Here is a 20,870-nt window from a genome sequence, read left to right on the forward strand (position 1 = left end):
CTTTCGAAATTATGAAGAACATAGAGAAGAATACATGACCGTGGCAAGCAATTCTTTTATTACCGTTGAAAAATTATTTAAAGAAAGATTAGAATTTTGCATGAAGCAATGAAGATAAGTGATTCGAAGTTAAGGAATTAATAGCATTGTGCGATATAATTTTGCTGACGCTTTGAAAAGAAAAAGGCTCTAGAAACAGCTGAATTAACGAAACAGCTTGCAAAAGACAAATGTTTAATGAGTTGACAGCTTTAAGATAGATCATGATTTCGAAAAAAGACATTTGTCGACGGAACTCGCTTTTAGGCCTGGTCGACCTAAAAGTTGTATTACACAGCTTAATGTTAATACTCGCAGTGCGTCTTGTAAGGACTAGATACTTAGCAACATCAACTAATATTTCATAAGCGTCGAAATTTCTCACCTCTGTATCATACATTTGCAATACATACTCTTTCAACATATATATTCCGGATGAGTTTCTTGTCGCCTTAGGACAGAACAAATGTTATTCTGAATTTCGTCAGTGTTATGCATGATGAATTTTCATTTAGAATGAGAAATTCTAACGCGTTCGAAATATTAATTGATGTTTTACTGTCTTCAAATGATATTCACAAATGGTCGAAAAGGTTCCAGTTGTATTGAAGATGATAATAACGAACGATGAAACATAAGTTCAACATTTTGACATACTTAGAAGTCGCAAAGGATCTATGTTATTTTTCAGAATATTTTCCTCTTGGGGGAAAAAACAACAAAGCAATGCTGGATTAATTTTTGTTTATTGCAAGTTCGTTAGCCGTCTTTACGATTCGATCTCTTGCAGCATTGAACATTATCACAATTCTAGAGAAATCGTTAAAAATTTCAGAAAGAAAAAATTAACATAAGCATATTTATAAATTTTATAAATCTTTGTTAAATTCTCAGAAAGCTAAAACCATTACAGCGGAAGAAGGTTTTGGTAAAACCGCGAGAATTTATTAAAGATTTACAGTTTCTCTCAATAGAACAGTATATGAAAAATAGAAACTTAAATGGTTATTATATGTTTAATACTATATAAAAGAATAAAAAGAAAAACAAAATGCCATTAATAAACTTATTAACAGTTCACCCTTCAAAATATATTTGCTTGGGTGCTCGTCTGCAGGACTTGGAATGCAGCTTTTAAAGAAATTAAATTCTGATTTATTTTATAAAGAATGGTCTAAAAGCCTATAAAGAAAGTGGAGGAAACAGCATACACACATGATGTTTAAAAATACAGATAAGAAGCCTAGAAATAATGTATGTGATAAAATTATGATAGAAGCTTTAGACGCCATAACAAATCCCACAGTGTGTGAAAGAATAGAAAGAGGGATCATTAGACCTATTATACAAACAAAGAAGACATCGAATGGGGTGCTGTTTGAAATGCAAATAAGCCTATAAATAAAAAAATAATTTTAATAAATAAAATTCGCATGAAGCCCTTTTTAAAAACAACAAACCCATATTGAAAGATAGTTGCGATGTTTGCGGCTGTAAAAGAAGTACGGCTCAACCGGCTAAAAGAAATAGCAAAAATTTTAAAAGATGAATATTATAACCCTGAAACAGCTTATTGCGGCATGAAACTGCAGAGGAATACCAAAGAACTGCAGAGGAAAACCCAAATACCTCAGATAAAAGGTGAAACCTTTTTATATCAACAAAACGTTTAAAAAAAAATATAAACTACTCATTAGAAATTTTAAAAGGAGGAGGATATATATTCTTAGCATTGACTGTCAATGGCAAGCAGATTTGCTATTTTTAAAGCCCTTTAGTGAATATAACAGAGGAACGAATTATCTATTCATTGTAACTGACTGTTTTAATAAATACACGTGGGTTATTCACATATAGAAAAACAGCAGAGGAGGTCATGAACACGTTTAAAAAGATTTTTGAAGAACGAATTTACAGGATTATTCGAAAAAAGTGCTATTTGAAATCGCCGTACACAACTTTTATTCGGATAAATGAAGATCTACTGGATTTAAAAGCGAAACTGTGACGTAGAAATTTCCAGTAAGCACTCTTTAAATAAAGTATTAGAGCAAAACATACGGGATCTGTCTGCCTAAGGTAAGGGATATCTTCGTGGAGAACTTTTTAAAGAGATTCTGTTTCGTATTCACGTTAAAGAATGAGAAAAACCACGCAAACTCCCACATAGCTAGCTCGTTATAAGGTAGCACAGGTTATAAGGTATTTATCCCTTCTTAGCATGCCTTCATAGTGTAGTGTTCAGCACGCTCGACGCGCATTCGAGAGGTCCGTGGTTCGAGTCCCGGCGAGGGCATTGCTCTTTTTTCATGCCTCCTGCTTCCAAAAATCCTAATGTCTGTACAAGGTCAATACACCCATTCTCAGTGATTTTACAGCTCAATCGCTGTTTGGCCTCCTGTCATAAAAGAAAATTATTTTAGAGTTAGCTTTATGATAATGCTTTCAGAACTTTGATAGCACTGTATTGCTTATTTCAAAATCTTTACTTTCCAACTCATTTTTAAGCATTTTAATGCTATTTAAATTTAACGGGCCAATATAACAGGTACCATTCTTACTCGTTAAAACAAGCAAAAATAATGCCAATCAAATATGAAAACTAAAAGAAACAGAATTTGATAGTAGTATCAACTTTAATTGTATCTCCATAAATATGTCGGCGGCTAATAGTACAATTCTTTCATCGAATGAAAATAACAGCATTTATTCTTTGACCTTTGCGTAGCATTACAACTTTTTTTGCAAATAATCGTAGATGTTCGAGGCAGTTAATATCTTGAATTACGAAACGAGTGACAAGTTAATCTCCAGGATATTTAAATACTCAGCTTTAAAAAAAGTGCCCGAGTAATATACTACTAGGAAATTTAGTTAAAAATATTTGGCAGCTTTCGATTTGTTTCTTTAAACTTTTTGATTTTTTCTTCTATCCAGAGATTTGTATGCAGAATGGTTTTAATACAGTCACGAATTTTATTTTGATTTTCGTATCGCGCGATGAATTTTAATAAGATGATTTGGCATTTGAAAAGGAAATAGGACTATGATGGATTTTTAAATGAAGATTCTAATGATGTATACCTGTTTCAGATGTTGAATAAGTAATCTTCCATATGTGCATCTTGACGCCTTTCATTGAAAACTACTACAAAGTTTTCATTGAGAAGCACATAACAGAAGTGTGATTCACGTTTTTTGTACGTATGCATTTTAATTGTACATTATCCTTACAGAATACACATATCCATGTACACAAATAATATCCATACAAAATATTACATAAAAGGTAAAGTTGCGTAACTCGTTCTCCTAAAAAATAAGTATAAATCATAGGATCTATCAAAAAAGTAAATATTATGTGTAGTAATAATATATTGTGTTGTCGTTGTTGATAATTATTACAATAAAATTCCATACAGGCTACTTTGTTGGATAAAATTGATAAAATTTCTGAAGACGGACTTAATACGACTTAGACAACCAATATTCTAAGTCATATACCACTTATAGCTTGAGTCTTACTACGTTTAAACTTAGACATTTATAATAAAATTTTCTTTCGTTTAATTAATTTGATTATACAATTAATTACAGCAATGATCACAAAGATATTTTTTCATTTTCTTGTCAACTCCGCTCGTTAATCGTGTACAACCTTTGCATTTTAAGCACTGAATCATATCCTCATCGCTATCTTTCTCACAAATACTACAGGAGACCGGAGACCACTGGGTGAGTAGCTGTGCCGCCAATGAAGACTTTCAGCTTTATTGCTCACTCAGTGGGGCCACGTTTATTTAAAATTTTATATTATAATAAAAATTTTGATTTTGATGTATACATAATTTTGACATATACGTGACATACATTGAGAGAATTCATATAGATATTGACAGAAATTTTGATGGTACGTACATAGAATATAGAATGCATAATATAGAATGCAAATAAAGATTTAGATACAAAATTTTGGTTATATACATAATAAATAAAATAGGATTTTGATAATCACAAATACTACAGGAAGACGAACATGGTGAGATACAACAGTTTTGACAAGTGTGTAACAAAATTTTGCTGAAAGAAGCACAGATGGCGTGATATTACGCCGAATACTTAAAAAGTGCGACTTAAGTGGTAGTTCTACTTAAACAACCTTACCAAGGCAATATTTTTTAAAGATCTTCTCTAATAGTTTTCGAAAAAAGAAATCTGAAGGAAAAGATTCCAGTTTTTCATTCATTCAAAGAAAACATGAGTCATTCAGTACATAATAATTGCCATCTAATTCCGTAGAAAAATTTTTTGATAGTTATACGTATACTTTTTTTAACATCCGTAAATGTGATACGCTGTTTTCATGATAATTCATAAATTATTTGGCAGCGATTTCGACACAACCGCGCGGATATTATCTGTGATATTCCTCGTACTGATGATATAAATGCTATCGTATTTTGCTCATTTACGACTGAAAAAAAGGGCTTCATTAAACAATAGTTTAATGCTGATGAGAATGATGAACATTGTGAAAACGAACTTGGAATTTGTGTTAAAAAAATGAAAACTGTGTTTTGAAATCTTTAACTTGCAATATAAATCCTCGACAATGTTTACTAATAAAAGTTTTTAAAGTTAAAAATTACAATCAGACATAAAAGTAAACAAATATAAAGCCTCAATGTAAATATTTGCCTCCCCTTCTTAAATAGGAATAATATTTACATATCTAATAAACAATCTTTATCATAATAATAATAATAAAACATATCTTTGTTGTTGAAAAACATTAAAACTGAACTGATAAAATAATTCAATTTTAGAAGCTCCAATTTTATTTTAGCACTTCCCATTTAAGCATCAAAACAGAGAAATAACAAACTATTAAAAATGTGTTTCCCCATTCGAAGAAAATTAAAGGAAAAGAAATACATAAAAAGACTGCAATTCATATACTAATATAAAATTTCATCATAGCCATTAGATTTTGCTTTTAATGCAAATTATACGTGAGAAGTACAGTTAGAAAAAAAATAAATTAGGACAGAATTGTATGAGAAATCTGTTTTATTAATTTCATTCACTGTATGCATTAGCAATTATTATAAAATATTAAGAAGAAGAATGAACTTTTGGATGGTTCATTTAGCAATCATTAAGCAATGTACACTTTTAATCACCAATGTAAATGAAAGTGTTTACTCATCATTGACGTCGGACCCGATTTTATAAATATTGGAAATAATAACACACTGAAAATTAAAAAATCGAGTTACCTCAAGTTATTAAAAAAATTTTATACTGAGGTAAACTAAATGGAGCATTGGAAAACTTTTTTTATTAATTACAATAACGCTACAAATATTCATACATTTAATGGATGGATATCTTATAAATTAAAGGGTTTTTTAAATCGGTTGTTATTCTTGTGACTTATCTCACTTGTCTGACAGTAACCTCAGACCAAGGCCACGAGGATCACCGTGGCAAGGGGCGCATTATTTGCGCCTGTCGTTGGCAAGAGCCCTGAACACATACAAGTGACGGAACGACTTCAGTTCCGCTTCCAATTTTGATGAAAAGCACCCCGGGGGACGAGTCCCAGGGTCTCTCGCTCCTCTTTCCCTATCCACAACCTCTCGCGAGGACTTAAGGTTCCCTGCATATTTAGAGTGCCACCATGTCGCACAAATACTATACATTTGCAAATATACATGCCTTCTCTGCGATTCGAACCAATGGCTTTCGGTACGGCCCTCAGCGTCGCTAAACGCTATTCCTGGTTGGGCGACTTTATTGTTGTTGTTGGCCTTATTATACAAGTTTAATAAATTGAAGGGTAAAGGAAAGATTTCACGCTTTCTTTAATTACAACATTTTTTAAACTAGTCATTTGCAAAGAATTTAGAATGAAAAATACAGTAAATATCATATTTCTTGCAGTGGCATTAATTGCCGAATTTTGCGGTTGATAAATGCATGGTAGTGTAACGCGACGTAAATTGATGACCTAAATATTTTGGAAAGACTTTCTGAAGAAGTTTTCAATTTTAAAACTCTACTAAGATTAAAAGAATGAAAAGATGAATTGTACTAAAAATACTAATTTTTTTATTAATTATTATTATTATTTTTAGTTACACTAGCAAATATGTCATTCGTTTAAAATCATGACTACAGCATTACGCAGAGTGCAATAGCATTAATGGTTACAACATTAAAAAGTGGTAGAATATAGCATAAGTAACAGTTTTCGCCATATGGTGCGGGCTGGAATGTGAATGTGAACGCAGAAACGCAATAATTGCAAACAACATGGAGACCGACAAGTCATTTTCAGCATAGATACTTATAGAAAATAATGTCTGATAGTTATAAGAACTGTTCAAGTGAACAACCACCAACATGCATCACAATGATGAAGAAATGATTGATGCTGAACACTAGTTCCGACCTGCCCTGCATGGCTTTTTCGTGGTTTTCGCCATGTGTAAAGCGTATACGAGCCAGTTTGCCTTAGAAAGTCCTCCACGGAGACATCCCTTCCCTTAGGCAAATAGTCTTAGTATGCTTTTCCGTGATAAACTAAACCAAATCAAACGAGAAATGGATTTGTCGTTGCTGAAATGCACGTATTCCAGTTGCTGATCGTTCATCGAAACAATTTATTCTTGTAAATATCCGTGATACAGAAACGACTTCTTGTTTTACATGTTTCTCGTACTCATTGTGTTTCCGCGTTCATATTTCATGTTCCTCCATATGTTGCATTAAGAATATTATTGATTTTGCTATAAAACTTAAACCTTCCCCCTTACAGTTGAGCCATCAGTTCTGTTATACACTGTATGTTATTGCCAAATATTCCCTGAATTGCAATATCAGAAAGGAATATAGACTTCAAATCGTTTGCAAAATATTTTGAAAAACATTATAATCAAAGTAAAGGACGCATCAGATTATTTCAAAACTTAATTATTACAAGTTATTTAAAAATGTATAATAATAAAGTTTAAATGAGATTAAAATTTTTTTAAAAAAGGTTTTAGTCTAAATATTAACTCCTAGCATGCATAGGTTTACTACTGAATTCGAGTATATAAGAGAATTTATAAGTTCTGATAACAAATTTTATGATTTGGTGAGATTCTATTAATTTTAATTGGGCATCAACGATAAAAGGCAGCATAGTGACAGAAAAATGTTTCTAATCAGAAAACTTTTATATTTATATTCATCTAAAAAAATTAATGCAAAAATAATCATTTGAGTTTGTTATTTAGTTGCAGAATATCTTCAATGAAAATCTGTACTAAACAGATTTAACTTATGCCTTTTATTTTCTTGTACAAAGTAAAGGATGTATTGTACTCGCGAAAAATTTCGGGTATCATATTTCAACGGAAATATCCATTTTGAACGTCCCCGAATCTATTTTAGCCATTTTTTGAGTGACATCTATGCGTACAAATAGAAAAAAAAAAACCTTCTTTTTTCCAAAACGCATTGTAAAATGGATTTTTTCAGGGCGTCTGTGTGTATGTATCTCGTATAGCTCAAAAACGATTAGCCATAGAATATTGAAATTTTGTATATGCTATAACATCTAGTTATGCACTGCATTTATATTGCAGTCGGCAGTATTATATATGTGTGTGTGTGTGTGTGTAAAATATAAAAAATACGATGGCTTTGTTCTAAGCGAAAAGGCAACTTCTAATAAACTTTCCGCAATTTCAGGAACTCCCCTTAGTCCAGTACTTTCGAGAACATTCTGGCATGTTATGTAGGCGCTACTATAAATGCAGAGTTCGCGCCATTTTATGTAATAAAAATGTTCCATTAAATGTAAAAAAAAAAAAAAAAAAAACTGCGTTAGTATTGAAATAAAACTGCATTATTAGATGAAATAAATGACTTGGTAATAGACTTTAGCATGTTTAGTTAATGATTTTAAGTCCAATCCAGTCCTTCCTAATGCCTTTAAAATTCTACTATCTTAATTCAGTTATTTTTGCCGATAGATAGCGTTACCTCCTCGCGTTTGGTACTACCAGAGGGTATAAAAATTCGTTCAGTGGTTGCTTTCCATTATTCGAAGTTCAGATTTTGAGCGTGAAGGTGCATTTGCCCCTCGCTCCCTATTTTTAACTTCGCCATTTTTCTTGTTCTTTGTGTTACATGTTTGATCAGATAGCCTGGCTCAGTAAAAGTAGGCGGCCAGTGAAACTCTGATTAAAAAATCCGGTTACTACCACGTGCAGTGCTGATAAGGACCACGTGTTTCTAAGACTCCTTCCCCTTTATTTTTCTTCTTTCTAGGTATTTCTTTCTCCTGATGAGGAAGGACCTTTAGCTGCCCTCGAAATCGATTGAGTGTTTCAATTACTTACGCTAAATACAAGGTTGTTTTTACGATTTTGACTTGGTAATAGTTGCACGGACTCGCTTGGAGAGGACGGCGACTTTGCCGCGTAATTAGCAAGATGACATTCGATGAAAACACATAACGGAAAATTCCACACATTATTTTATTTTTCGATAATGCACATTATCGCTATCTGTGCTCTATGTAAGCTGAACAATGGATACATTTAGGAAAGGAAACTTTGTATAGCTAGCGGCACAGCCGAAAGCAGCGTAAGAGACAAGCGAAGAGAAGAAGAGGAAGTTGCGACGTAATTAAGCTTTTTAAATACCGAATTCCATTTCAGATCACGTGACACTTTAATGTACAGGATTTTGGGTTCAGATTTCATCGGCAAGTGCGCATCAGAACTGCAGCGAGTAAAAATTTATTGCTGTTATTTTTAGAATGAAAAGGAAGTTAAAGGGCTATTAATTTATTATTTGAAAGCTAGATTTTATATTTTACATCTTTAAGTATATATATATATATGTACCACCCCCTCTCCTTTTACGGTTTTAAAAGTCCATACTCAGCCTTTATTTCCTCATATATACTTCCACTTACCGTAACGCTTTAAATGACGAAAATATTTGTATTTTGGCCACGTGAAATTTAAGAAAATTATTTTTGGACAAATAACGAAGTCTAACTTTTAATGTGGTACCCCGGTTTTAATATACTTATAGTTATAAAAGTTTGACTCCATAAAAATTAATCAGGATATTTAATTTTAAAATTTGTAATTTTTTATGTTATTTACAACTTTCCTTGAGGAGTAAAGAGTCCTCTAATTGCTTAAGTTACAGCAATTAGAGGAAATTAGTTTAAATGAAGTGCACCAAGAAATGTCTATAATTTAATATGCTGTACATGGAGGTCATGTTGTGTGCTCATCAGATTTTTTTTTCATTATTTTGAAAAATGTTGCTACAGGATTAGAAAGCATCTTTTTTTTTTTTTTTTTTTTTTTTTTCTTTTTATGAAAGATTTCTGATCTGGATTCAATAAAAGTTCAAAATTCTTCAGCTTATTTCTTTTGGAATATTGTTTCACATACAATGGGTTACAATTCTAAAAGAATCTTTCAGACTACTACACCCATATCTTAATCGAAAGTCGAAAACAACACTTGAATGAAAAGTTGCAGAACTAACCACCCTACTATCAAGGACGATGGCAACATTTTCTGTCAGTTTGCTGAATGGCAGAGAGAAAACAAAAGCAGGAAAGGAGCATTTCAGCTATTCAAACCATTTTATCCTTTCTTGGCTATGAGCTTGTTTTCTTTGTTGAGTTTTGTTAACATTTTTAACGGGTAGCTTTTTGCAACCGTGTCATCCACTTTCGTAAGATCACCCATGTCAAAAATCATAAAATTTTTAATGTTGCAGTACATTTTGCTATTTCACACGAGAAAGTTTAAAAGATAATTATTTGAGACTTTTTCTTACCTTATAAGGTTGCTGTTGTTGTTGCGTGGGGTAAAACCCCTGACCCCCGGACCGAAACAAGTTCAGCCATCAGGCCATAACAGGAGCCAACCCTTCACCTTATAAGGTATTTTCTCCTTCCTTTCTGCATGCCTTCGTGGTGTAACGCTAGCACACTCCGCGTGTATTCGAGAGGTCCAGGTTCGAGTCCAGGCGAGAGCATTGCACATTTTTCACATGTCTTGCTACAACAATCTTAATGACACTACAGTGGCGCCTTAACTAAAAGGTAGTGGATGATGATTCTTCACCACCAGGATTTGGTGACTGAGTTCCCTCATCGCCAGTTGCGCTTTAAAAGGGGAAGTATATAAGAAATTTTCTCCCTCGTTTCTGCATGCTTTCTTAGTGTAACCAGTAGCACACTCGGCGCATAGTTGAGAGGTCCAGGTTCGAGTCCAGCGGGGGGGAGCAAGGCAGATTTTTACATGTCCTGCTACAAAAATCCTAATCACTGCAACCTCATAGGGTTGCATTCTTCTTCTGTATTAAAGCGAAATTTAACAATTTTTAGATTTATTATGCTACTTAATTTCAGTAGTCAAACAACAAGTAGCATCAAAAGTATCTGACTTTGTATCTTTACATCTGTAAAAGTATCTGATCTTAATAGTCTTTATGTTTTTAACACCGATCATTAAGTTATCCAGCTAGGCCATTTTTTTATTGTTCTGCCCTTCCTTCTTTATATTTTATTATGAAAAAAACTTGATGTGAATCACCGTATTTTCATGTTATTTACTTTACTCATGTTTATTTCAAATGAAAGTTATGTAAAATTAATTAGCCATCTCCCGGTTTTCAAAAAGTTTTAAATTTTTTAAACTTCGTAGTCTCCTTTTTAACATTTATTTTTAAACCATGATTCTAATATGAGGCTCTTCACTTCTTGGAATACCAAAATATGCGTATTGTGTAAAAGCTGCTCATAAATGTATGTAAAATATTAATGCTACCAAAATATGTGCGTGGTTTTGAAATAAGTTCTTTTAACAGAACAGAAAACGGAAGACGCCCAACCTGGATAGTGGTTAGCGACGCTGACTGCCGTAACGAAGGTCTTGGTTTCGAATCCCGGAGAAGTCATGGATGTTTATAAATACATAGTGTCTGTGCGCTATGGGGCCACTCTAGATATGTGGTGAGCCAAAAGTCCTCTCGGAAGGTAGATTGTAGGGGAAGAAGTGTGGTAGATATTCGGACCCGTCCCCCGTCTTTCAAAATTGGCCTGGAACAGAGCACTGTCAACCGTATGATGGTGCTCAAGGCTCTTGCCAACGCGCACCCTTTTCTTTACGAAGGAACAAGAAAAAACAAGCGCGATACTCTTAGCTTTTGAAATACACTCATTCGAAGATTTTCCCTAGGCTTTCGAACTATGGTATACTGAAATGACAAAGCGATAAGAGGAACAATATGTGCGTGGGGAGAAATGCTTGAGGGATAACAAATTCTGCAAAGAAGGTGTATTGTATTCAATGCAGGGGTGCACATGCATGTTATTCTAATGTTTCGAGGAAGGGATTTTTAAGAAAGGAATGTCATTTCTTTTAAACATATAGCATTTAGGTACATGTAGAAATAAAATTTTGTATACTCGCCCTTTTTTTTAAATATATCATTTTTATATCCGACGTATTATATCGGCTCGCCGCATATTTACAGTGCCCTCCCATGCCGCACAAACACTACACGTTTTTATATTAGACGTTTTATATTCACACCCTGCAAATTTCAGTCTTATTTATTTTTGTATTAAAAGTGTTTACGCTGGAGTATACAGTAAATCCCCATGCTTTCATTTAAAAATATGGTGAAAGGTTTTCCTTAATTTGGATTTTTGATAAATTCTTCTGTTCCCTATTCCACTATCAGCTTTTAATATAGCTGATATTTATAGACTCTTCCCTCATTGTGGACTCTTCCTTCATTCAGAAATAATTTTACTCTCAGTCTTAAAAAAATTAAATCAGTAAATTTCCGAGGCAATAATTTTTATTCTAAGTTTACCCACTCAATGCATTTTCAGATTTTGAAAACAATATTAAAGCTTAAGAAACTTAAAAATATAATAATAATAATGGATGAAAAGATATAATGTCCAGGGAAAAGTACCGAGTTTAAATCTTCAGTAAGTTCTAAAGTACTTGGCTTTTTGATCTTATTCGTTTATACGCTATAAGAATTTATAGTGTCGGTTTCGTGTTTCAACAAAGTGTTAATGGAATATATATATGTAGGTTAGGTCACAGGTTAAATCGTAGCTGTATTTTGTAATAAGATTGCAGTGAAAAGTAACGCGTAAAAGTGTAACAATTTATTGTGGTCTTCGCAAATAAAATTTTGCATTAGGGGAGAAAGAAACATTTTTAAGTTCTAAAATATATGTCGTACGTGACAAATTTCTAAACAGTTTAATCCTTAAGAATTGCTTCCATTAAATACAACCACGACCTTCGATTAATCAGAATGTAAAGTTTAATTTAAATGCGGTACTTTCCACGATAACTGCATATTGACTTTTTCCTTTCCTTTTTTTTTAGCCCAAAGGGCATTATCCCAAATGGGTTATTAATTTCGTTTTGGCATTTTGCGCTGGTCCACTAAAAGTCTGAATCACTTTTCAAATCGTTGCCACCAAATGTTACAGCCCTTCATTATACTTAAAGAAATTAAATAATGAAGAATCTGCATGACTATATGTATGTTTCTCGTATTGGGAAAAAACAACGGTATCTAGGAACATCAAATTTTGAAAAATGTAGTCCTCCGCTCGAATACGGACATCTGGAAGCCCAAATTTAGAATTTGGGATTTGTTTAATAATCTATTTTATGTTTTGTAAAACTTTAACGAATTTTTGATTAACAAACTCGACGATTTCAAAGCGAGCAATGGCAACAGTGTACGGAAAAATAACTTTTATCTCCAGGGCGCGAGACTGAGTATCAAAGTGTGTGTGTGATTATGGCAAAGCCTCGAGAGCTATCTACCTAAGGAGAGGGATGCCTTTGTGGAGGGCTTTCTAAGGGAAACTGTCTCGTATACACGTTACACATGGGGAAAACCACGAAAACGCCCATGCAGCCAGTCCGTTCGCGGGATTCGAACTTTGGACCGAACTCCCCGTGTTCAGCGACTTTACCGCTCGGCCGCTGGTGGGCGTTTGAGTATCAGAAATTCTAAAGAAATGCTCGTTTTAAATTATTTTGTGATATTGCTGTTGAATTGAATTTTATGTTTTAAGCGCGAAAAATATGATATTTAATAAATAAAGGTAACACACAAAACGTAAAAAAATGTCCCTTTGGGCTTAATGTAAAATATGGAAACTCAGTTTTTTTTTAATAATTGCAATTTTTTTATTTAATTAAAATTAAAAATAGGATTATGTGTAAATTTTGGAGCCTACAAAAATAAATAAAAGTAATATTTTCATTGTTTTATTTTAGTTGAAATAAAAATAGCTGTATGCTTAAGAACGCGATAAATAACGCCATTGCATAATTCTATGGGAAAAAAATTAGTATTTTAACTGTATAATTGTCGCTAAATTAAAATGTAATAAACAAAAAATAAATTTCCCTCATTTGCATTTTAGTGTAGGCTTATTTGCACTGGATATACTGCAGCTTTAGTTAGTTTTAATATTTTGTCTTCCACTTACAGTATGTATTAAATACCTATCACATTGCGAAAATATTTAGAAACAACGAGCCTAAAGAAAAATCTGAGGGAAGGTTTCTGTTAGGAAATGCTTCTAAAAAATTGCACTAAAAAACGTATTATACATTTGAGTGGTTAATTAATTACGATAATTTATGTGAGGATTATTTGCACTAAGAGAAATGTTTTCGCCAAAGATTTCCTAAAGGCATTTTCTCATACTTGTGTTGCACATTGAATAAACATTGAAACATGAATAAACATTGAACATTGAAAAATAAAAGTAAAAATGTTACGCTCAAAGGGGCATTTTTATTATTTACACACATACACATTTTGAGAGCATTTGGACTAACATTCCTTTGGGCTAAAAATATTTGAAAGCAGCATATCTTTAGATTTCCGATAGAAGGTCTACCTCAAAGAGGATAAAAATATTTTTTTTTCCTTACAGTATTGCTATAGTTCGATTTGAAATCACCGAGTTCTTAATCAAAAATTCATTAAAGTTTTATAAAATATGAAATAGAAAATAAAACAAATTCCACATTCCAATTGCAGTCTCCCAGGTGCTTATATTCAGGTGAACCACTACATTATTCAAAACTAGATGGTTTTAGGTACCGTTGTTCTTTCACAATATGAGAAACATGCATACATTCTCGCAGGTTTTTCATTATTGAATTTCTTTAAATATAATGCCTGGTGGCAATAATTTGAAAAGTGATACAACGCGTTTAGTGGTTCAGCGCAAAATCCGTTTCTAGACAAACATCTCTTCAGGGCTAATGCCCATTTTAGGAAAAAAAAAAATAATAATAAATAAAATAAAGCCTTCAGATTTTATACAACTCCCAAAAGTGCGTTTATTTCATTTACAAACACATATAAGTTTCAAGGGCATTTGGGCTAACGCCACATCGATCTAAAAATATTTAAAAATAGCATATCATTAGAATTTCCGCTAGACAGCCTGGCGCGCTGGAGATAAAAGTTTTTAATTCCTTACAGTGTTGGCCCTACCCGCTTTCAAAATGTCGAGTTTTTTAATCAAAAATTTGTTAAAATTTTATAAAACATGAAGTAGACAATTAAAAAAATTCATATTCAAAATTTGGGGTTCTAAGCGTCATGCTCGGGTGGAGGACTACGTTATTAAAAATTTGATGACTCTAGGTACAACAGCAACATACTGGAATGTCCTACCCCGCGTGCCTCTAAGTGGTCCGCGCTACAGGTGTCCCCACTCCTCAGAACCAGGCGCAGATATTCAACTTCCGCTCTGGCTCCTTGGAGAGAGAGGAGCACCACCTGAGACCGATTTCCCAGACGGCACTGGTCCTTAATTTGATACCTACCAGTCGCTCGGGCTGCCCGTCGTAGCGGGACATTACCCAGAGTACCCGGGGACGCTACCCCAGAGCTACCAGAACCGGGCCGCGCTATTACGTGTCAGGCCACCTGGCCGACCAATAAGTGACCTTTCCGGGGTCTCCAGCACCACCAGGTTCACGCATTTTATACCCCCGTGGCCGAGACTGCCTGGGTACAGATCCTAGCCAGTAGCTTCGCAGAGTTCTCTACGTCGACCCCCGGGGTAAGACTCTAGGTAGAGTTGTTTTTTCACGTTGAGAGAAACATACATACGTTCATGTAGATTTTTCATTATTTAGTTTCTTTAAATACACTACAAGGCGGTAATGTATGATATCAAAAATCTGAAATATGATTCGGATGTTTAAAGTGATTCGACATAAAATGCCGTTTCGAGACTAAGAGCCCATGGGGCGTGACGCCCATTGGAGTTACAAACCCCTTGATTTGCTGCTAAACTTATGGAGTATTCGGTAGTCTTAACCGCTAGGCATTGCTAGACTCTTAGTATACCTTTAAACATTTCTAAAAATAAATTCGTAACATTTAATAAATAAAAATGTTATAATATGCACTTCATAATTAAGCAATAAAATAAAGGTAACAGAGCTGATAGTTTATATTCATACTGTGCAAAAAATATCGATGAATCATTCTTTGTTGGCAATCTGATATCATACCAGGAGAGACGGCCCTGTTGAACGTGTTTCATTCTTTGTTTCGTTAACCTCCTTCGTTGAATTGCCACTTGACGACTCCACACATTTCTAAAGATGAAACCAAGCCTTTAGACTTGTTTTGTAGGTTGTGGTTAATAGCAAGCCAGCTTATTTCGGCTTAATAATTGGCGTTTGCAGTATTGTTATTAAAGTGGTTTTGGAATATTTTCTTTATGCATCCGTTCTTTAGAGATGCACATCTTCATCTTTCGGTTAAGGAAAAAAGGAGAAAATATTCTCGAAAAATAAGCTCTTGGGAAATAGGTATTCTGAGTTGTTTTCAAAAGTTGCATAGTTGTATATAACGTATGTATCTTCGAATTAAACGTGGGTTTTCTTGAAACTACCTTAACAGTTGGAAGTGTTTCCGATCAGCAGCAATGTTTTCGATACTTTGAAGGAAAAGCGTTTTTTTAAATTTAAATAAATTTTAAATGTAAATAATACATCCAAAAATTGTTTTGCATTGTTCTAAGGTTAGAAAGGGAGCTGTACATTTTTATTTTAAAACATTTCTGAAAAAACTAAAATTGTAACCAATTCTTTAATATAAATTCTGCTGTTAATATAAACTATGTTGGGCTAACTGTAGCAACGAGGGTGCCCTCTGGTGAGTAGCTAGAGAAAAACTTCAGTAAAAGCCGAGTGATGAACCTGTTAGGTTGTATCAGACTCTGACTCTGTAATATTTTGAAAATTATATGTGATGTCCGTGTTTTATTTAAACATGTTTATAAAATACTGTTGCATTATAAAGGACTCTTTTATGACGCCATCCAAAACACCCCCCCACACAAAATCACATTAAAAGTTGAAATAAATTCCATTCTAACTAATATTTTATTAGCTAATGATTTTGCGTAATATTAATGAATTTATAGGGATCTTCTCATTTAATTAACCACTTGACTATTGAGACTCTCAGGTGACATATCGCTCCGTCTATGAAAATAACTTGAGGCACAAAAAAAGGTTAAAACATACTCTTTTAGTTCCTTGTACGAAGCAATGGAATTGCATATTGTAATCGCGAAAAATTTCGGGTATCATATTTCAACGAAAATACCCATTTTGACTGCTCTCCAATCCATCTGAATAATTTTTTGAGCAACATCTGTACGTAAGGGAAGAATAAAGGACCTTTCCAAAACGGTTTGTAAAATGGATTCAGAAGAGAGTTTTTCGAGGTGTCTGTACGTACTTGTGTACGTATGTATGTATCTCGCATAACACAAACACGAATGGCCGTAGAACGTTAAAATTTTGTATACGGAACTACTATAACATCTATTTGTGCACCTCCTTTTATTGTTGCAATCCACGACAGTAAACGTGTATATAAAGTAAATATTAGTAATTAATTACCTAATACTTGCGCTTAAGCTGTAAAGTAATAAAATAATAATTTATTTTCTAGTATATTATTGAATATATTATCTCTTTTGAAAAAAATTATTTAGAATTCTGTTGAAATGGATTTAATCATTAGCATATTTAAAATGGAATTATTAAAATGCAATAATTAAAAGCGAAATTGCAATATTAGTTGTAGAATTATCAACAATTAAAATTGGCGCTAAGCCTAAAGAGGTCGCCATTTGTTTACATTTGAAACTCTTTGTAGAATAGTGAATTCAGTTAGCGCACCCTCTTCAGTGATTTTTTTTTTTTTTTTTTTTTTTTTTTTTTTTGCACAGAGGGATCAAAAATAAACTTTTAGTTTTGTGCACTGAAAATTGTCTTCCTGCCCATTCGTCGTATTGCTTTTTTATTTATAAAAATTGTTAACTGTTTTTAACTGTATTTAGAATTAGGTTTTTCTATATTTTACAATTTTTAATGAGCATGATTTGAGTTTTTATGTATTTTTGCCTTGCGAAAATTTAGAACCAAATTGGATGAATGATAAATCTGTCTCTAATGAAATACGAGGAAATAAATTTAAATGAAGTGCAGAAAAATGTGTTTAATTTAATAAACCATGCAATGAAGTCATGTGGTGACCACATGACATTTTTTAGAGCCAGGAAACCGAAGAAATTAGTTACGCCCACATTTTTTTTCGAACTCCAGACTTCCTGATCTCTAACTGGATGTGCTTCCAATAACAGCACGAAGGCTTTGGTGCAGATTGAAAACCCCTTAATAAGAAAAATAAGCCAGAATACTGAGCAGATCATACTGAGTATCGACGAATTTGCTTGAGTACGCAGGTAACTAGCAGGGTGTTCATAGGGCGGAATCAATTCAGTTACGATTGAGAAAAGGACTTATTGATATTTATTGTAATTACATTTTGAATTTATTTGCTGCAGGTAAAATTCATTTGTTCAGAGCCTGAAACTTGGAAAAGAGTGTAAGAGTGAATAAAAATTTTCGGTAATAAGTTTCGCATAATTGTTTCTTCCATTAAAGTAGCAGTCGTTTTTAAGTGCAACTATTTTCAGTTGATGTTACAGACAACTTATAAATCACTATTAACCACTAACATTTGATCAGTGCCGTTTGGAATAAGATAAACGTCAGTAATTATACAGATCGATAAAGGTAATTAGAAAGATAGTTTATTAAGTATTAAAGTAAGGGATTTCTTTAAGTGTTAAAGTATGGGAGAGATACTATGGGATAATTGAATGATATCACAACTAGTACCTCCAACGAAGGAACAGTTCAGGATTAGACAAGTTTCGTTTAGTTTACTTTAAAACTGAACTTGGCTCAGGCTTACTTTAAAAATTAAAATTACGTAACAAAATTTTATTTTGAAGGTTACTAAGTTTTTACTTAGAAATCGATTCTTACTCATTAAGTAGAAAAAAACTAACTGAGTCCATAAGACTCACTGACTCCATTAGTTATTTCTTGTCTTCAAGCCCACTCAGTCTTTCGCTGTCATGGGAAAGCCTACAAACAAAAGACACGGTCCTTTACAAACTTTTCACATAGAAACTGATGTTTTTTGCGCGTATAACAAATCAATAGATCTTATACAGTACCGATTCTTAACCGGTGAAGGAATAATCGATGTAATGTATGATTTAGTGAAAAAGATATACAGAGACAGATATGAACTAAGACAGGTTTGTGTTCCTTTCTCAATTGCACCTTTATCCCAATGTTTTAGAACATCTGAAAAATTATAGTACTGCAGAAACTTGTTGCATATCATTAAAAGTTACGTTTACAATACAAAACTTATAAGGCATTTTTTCCCTCTTTCCAGCGTGCCTTCAGAGTGTAACGGCAGTATATCGACTCGTATTCGAGAAGTCCAGAGTCGAGTCGCGGCCGAGGGCACTGCATTTTTTTTTTCATTTCTCCAGTATATAAAAACGAAAACCTAATGACCCAGCAAACTCAGATACATTTAAGATGATGTATGTTTGATAAACAACATATAATCGCTATTCGTTACATACGGTAATCAGTAATCAATAAAAATGTTTAATTTAAAATATTAAAATGTTTTAAATATCTTAATTATAATTAAATTGATAAGTATGAAATTCATTGTTTGAATATTCAGGATAATTTATTAAAATTTTTAATCAATTTAAACCGCGCTTTGTAGTTACCTTAAACAAATGTTAACGCACTTTGTCTCATAATTTTATAATCTAATAATAAAAAACTCATAATTTTTCAACCCCGTTTTGAATTCAGAATTCAAAATCGCATTAAAAGCAACTCAGATCTTAAAAGTATTTTTTCAAGCTACAACAGCATTATTTTTATAAAACTGTTAGAATACAGAAAATAATTTTATATAAGTATTCATTGATCTTGTAAATGTGTAGAGACATTAGGTTATTTTTGGAAGCCGGAGAGATGAAAAATGAGCAATCGCCTTCGCCGGGAATCGAACCACGGACCTCTGAAATACCGGCTGAGTGTGCAAACCACTACACCACGAAGACACGCTAGGAAGGCGAGAGAAATACCTTATAAATGTGCATACACTTATGCATTTGTTCTAGAAACATGATTTAGAGTACAGAAAACTTTTAAAATTATTTTTTTATAACAAGGGTTAAATTTTCTTTGAATATCGGAATTCATAAATTTTAATATTTGCATTTCACCACAATGCATTTTATGAAACCTTTTCGAAATTGGGGAAATTTTCAAATTTTATTAGTACCATATGTTGTCGAGTCATTAGGCTATTTTGAAGCAGGAGACATGGAAAATGAGCGATGCCCTCCCCACGACTCGAAGGTGGACCTCTCGAAATACGCTCCGAGTGTGCTATCTTATATACTCTCCCTTTTAAACCGTGACTGGGGATTAGGATACCCAATCGCCAAATCCTAGTGGTGAATCCTGGTGATCCAACCACTACCTTTTATAATTCGGGCGCCACTGTCGAATCATTCAGTTTTTTTGGAAAAAGGATGTATGAAAAATGAACAATGCCCTCGCCGGGACTAGAACCTAGACCTCTCGAAATATAAGCTGAATGTGCTAACGGTTACCCCACGAATGGTGTAACGGCAGTATCAAAAATAACCTTATAATGTAAGCAAAAATTATAATTGACATTAATTCGAGAAAGGTAACCTATTTTTTTTCTATTTTATAATGCAAACTTCACAATAAAATGTTATCTATGGTTCCCCCCCCCCTAATCTAATTTTATTGCTGGAAAATCACTTACCACTTGCTGAAGATACAAGTACAGGTGTGCTCCTGTAATGAAAATTCTTATCTGAGCCATTTTAACAAATGGAATATTTCCCGGTTCTTGGTCATTAATTTTTATGTGAATCGTATGCAAATAGTTTCATGTCACTTCTCTATTTCCCTTACTTTTTATAGCATTTCATTTCCTTTTGGGAAATTCCTGATTCGTTTAGCAGTAAAATATGGCTTTCGGGATTGTCCTTGAAAAACATGAAGCATTCTTGTACAGCTGTGATTTTTACAAATGACACTAAAAATCTTTTTTTTAACCGATTTTTCTGGACGATGAGTCATGTTTGGTACTTCCTTTATCCCTTTAAAAGCTCACAGGAAACTTACAATGAATTTATTTACAGTGAATGATAAATGTCAGGTAACTTTTTAATGCAAAACAAAAATTTTAGAATAGGAATAATTTCATCAAGTGTCATCAACGCTTTCGTGTAATGGTGCTTATATAATTACTACAACTGCTCGAATATCAGA

General features: G+C 33.2%; 1 protein-coding gene across 1 annotated transcript in view; it reads right to left on the reverse strand.

Moving 5' to 3' along the window:
* Positions 1-20,467, reverse strand: part of LOC146996949 (uncharacterized) — an 85,579-nt gene extending 65,112 nt beyond the window's left edge. Inside the window, exon 1 of the mRNA XM_085817939.1 lies at positions 20,359-20,467. Coding sequence (XP_085674065.1) covers positions 20,359-20,418 — 60 coding nt within the window. The 5' untranslated portion in view covers positions 20,419-20,467. The remainder of the gene's footprint in view (positions 1-20,358) is intronic.
* Positions 20,468-20,870: the final 403 nt, after the last annotated feature.

Source organism: Stegodyphus dumicola, chromosome 6, assembly GCF_044657685.1.
Source record: "Stegodyphus dumicola isolate Sdum_Otavi_A_Nest chromosome 6, ASM4465768v1".
Classification (NCBI taxonomy): domain Eukaryota; kingdom Metazoa; phylum Arthropoda; class Arachnida; order Araneae; family Eresidae; genus Stegodyphus; species Stegodyphus dumicola.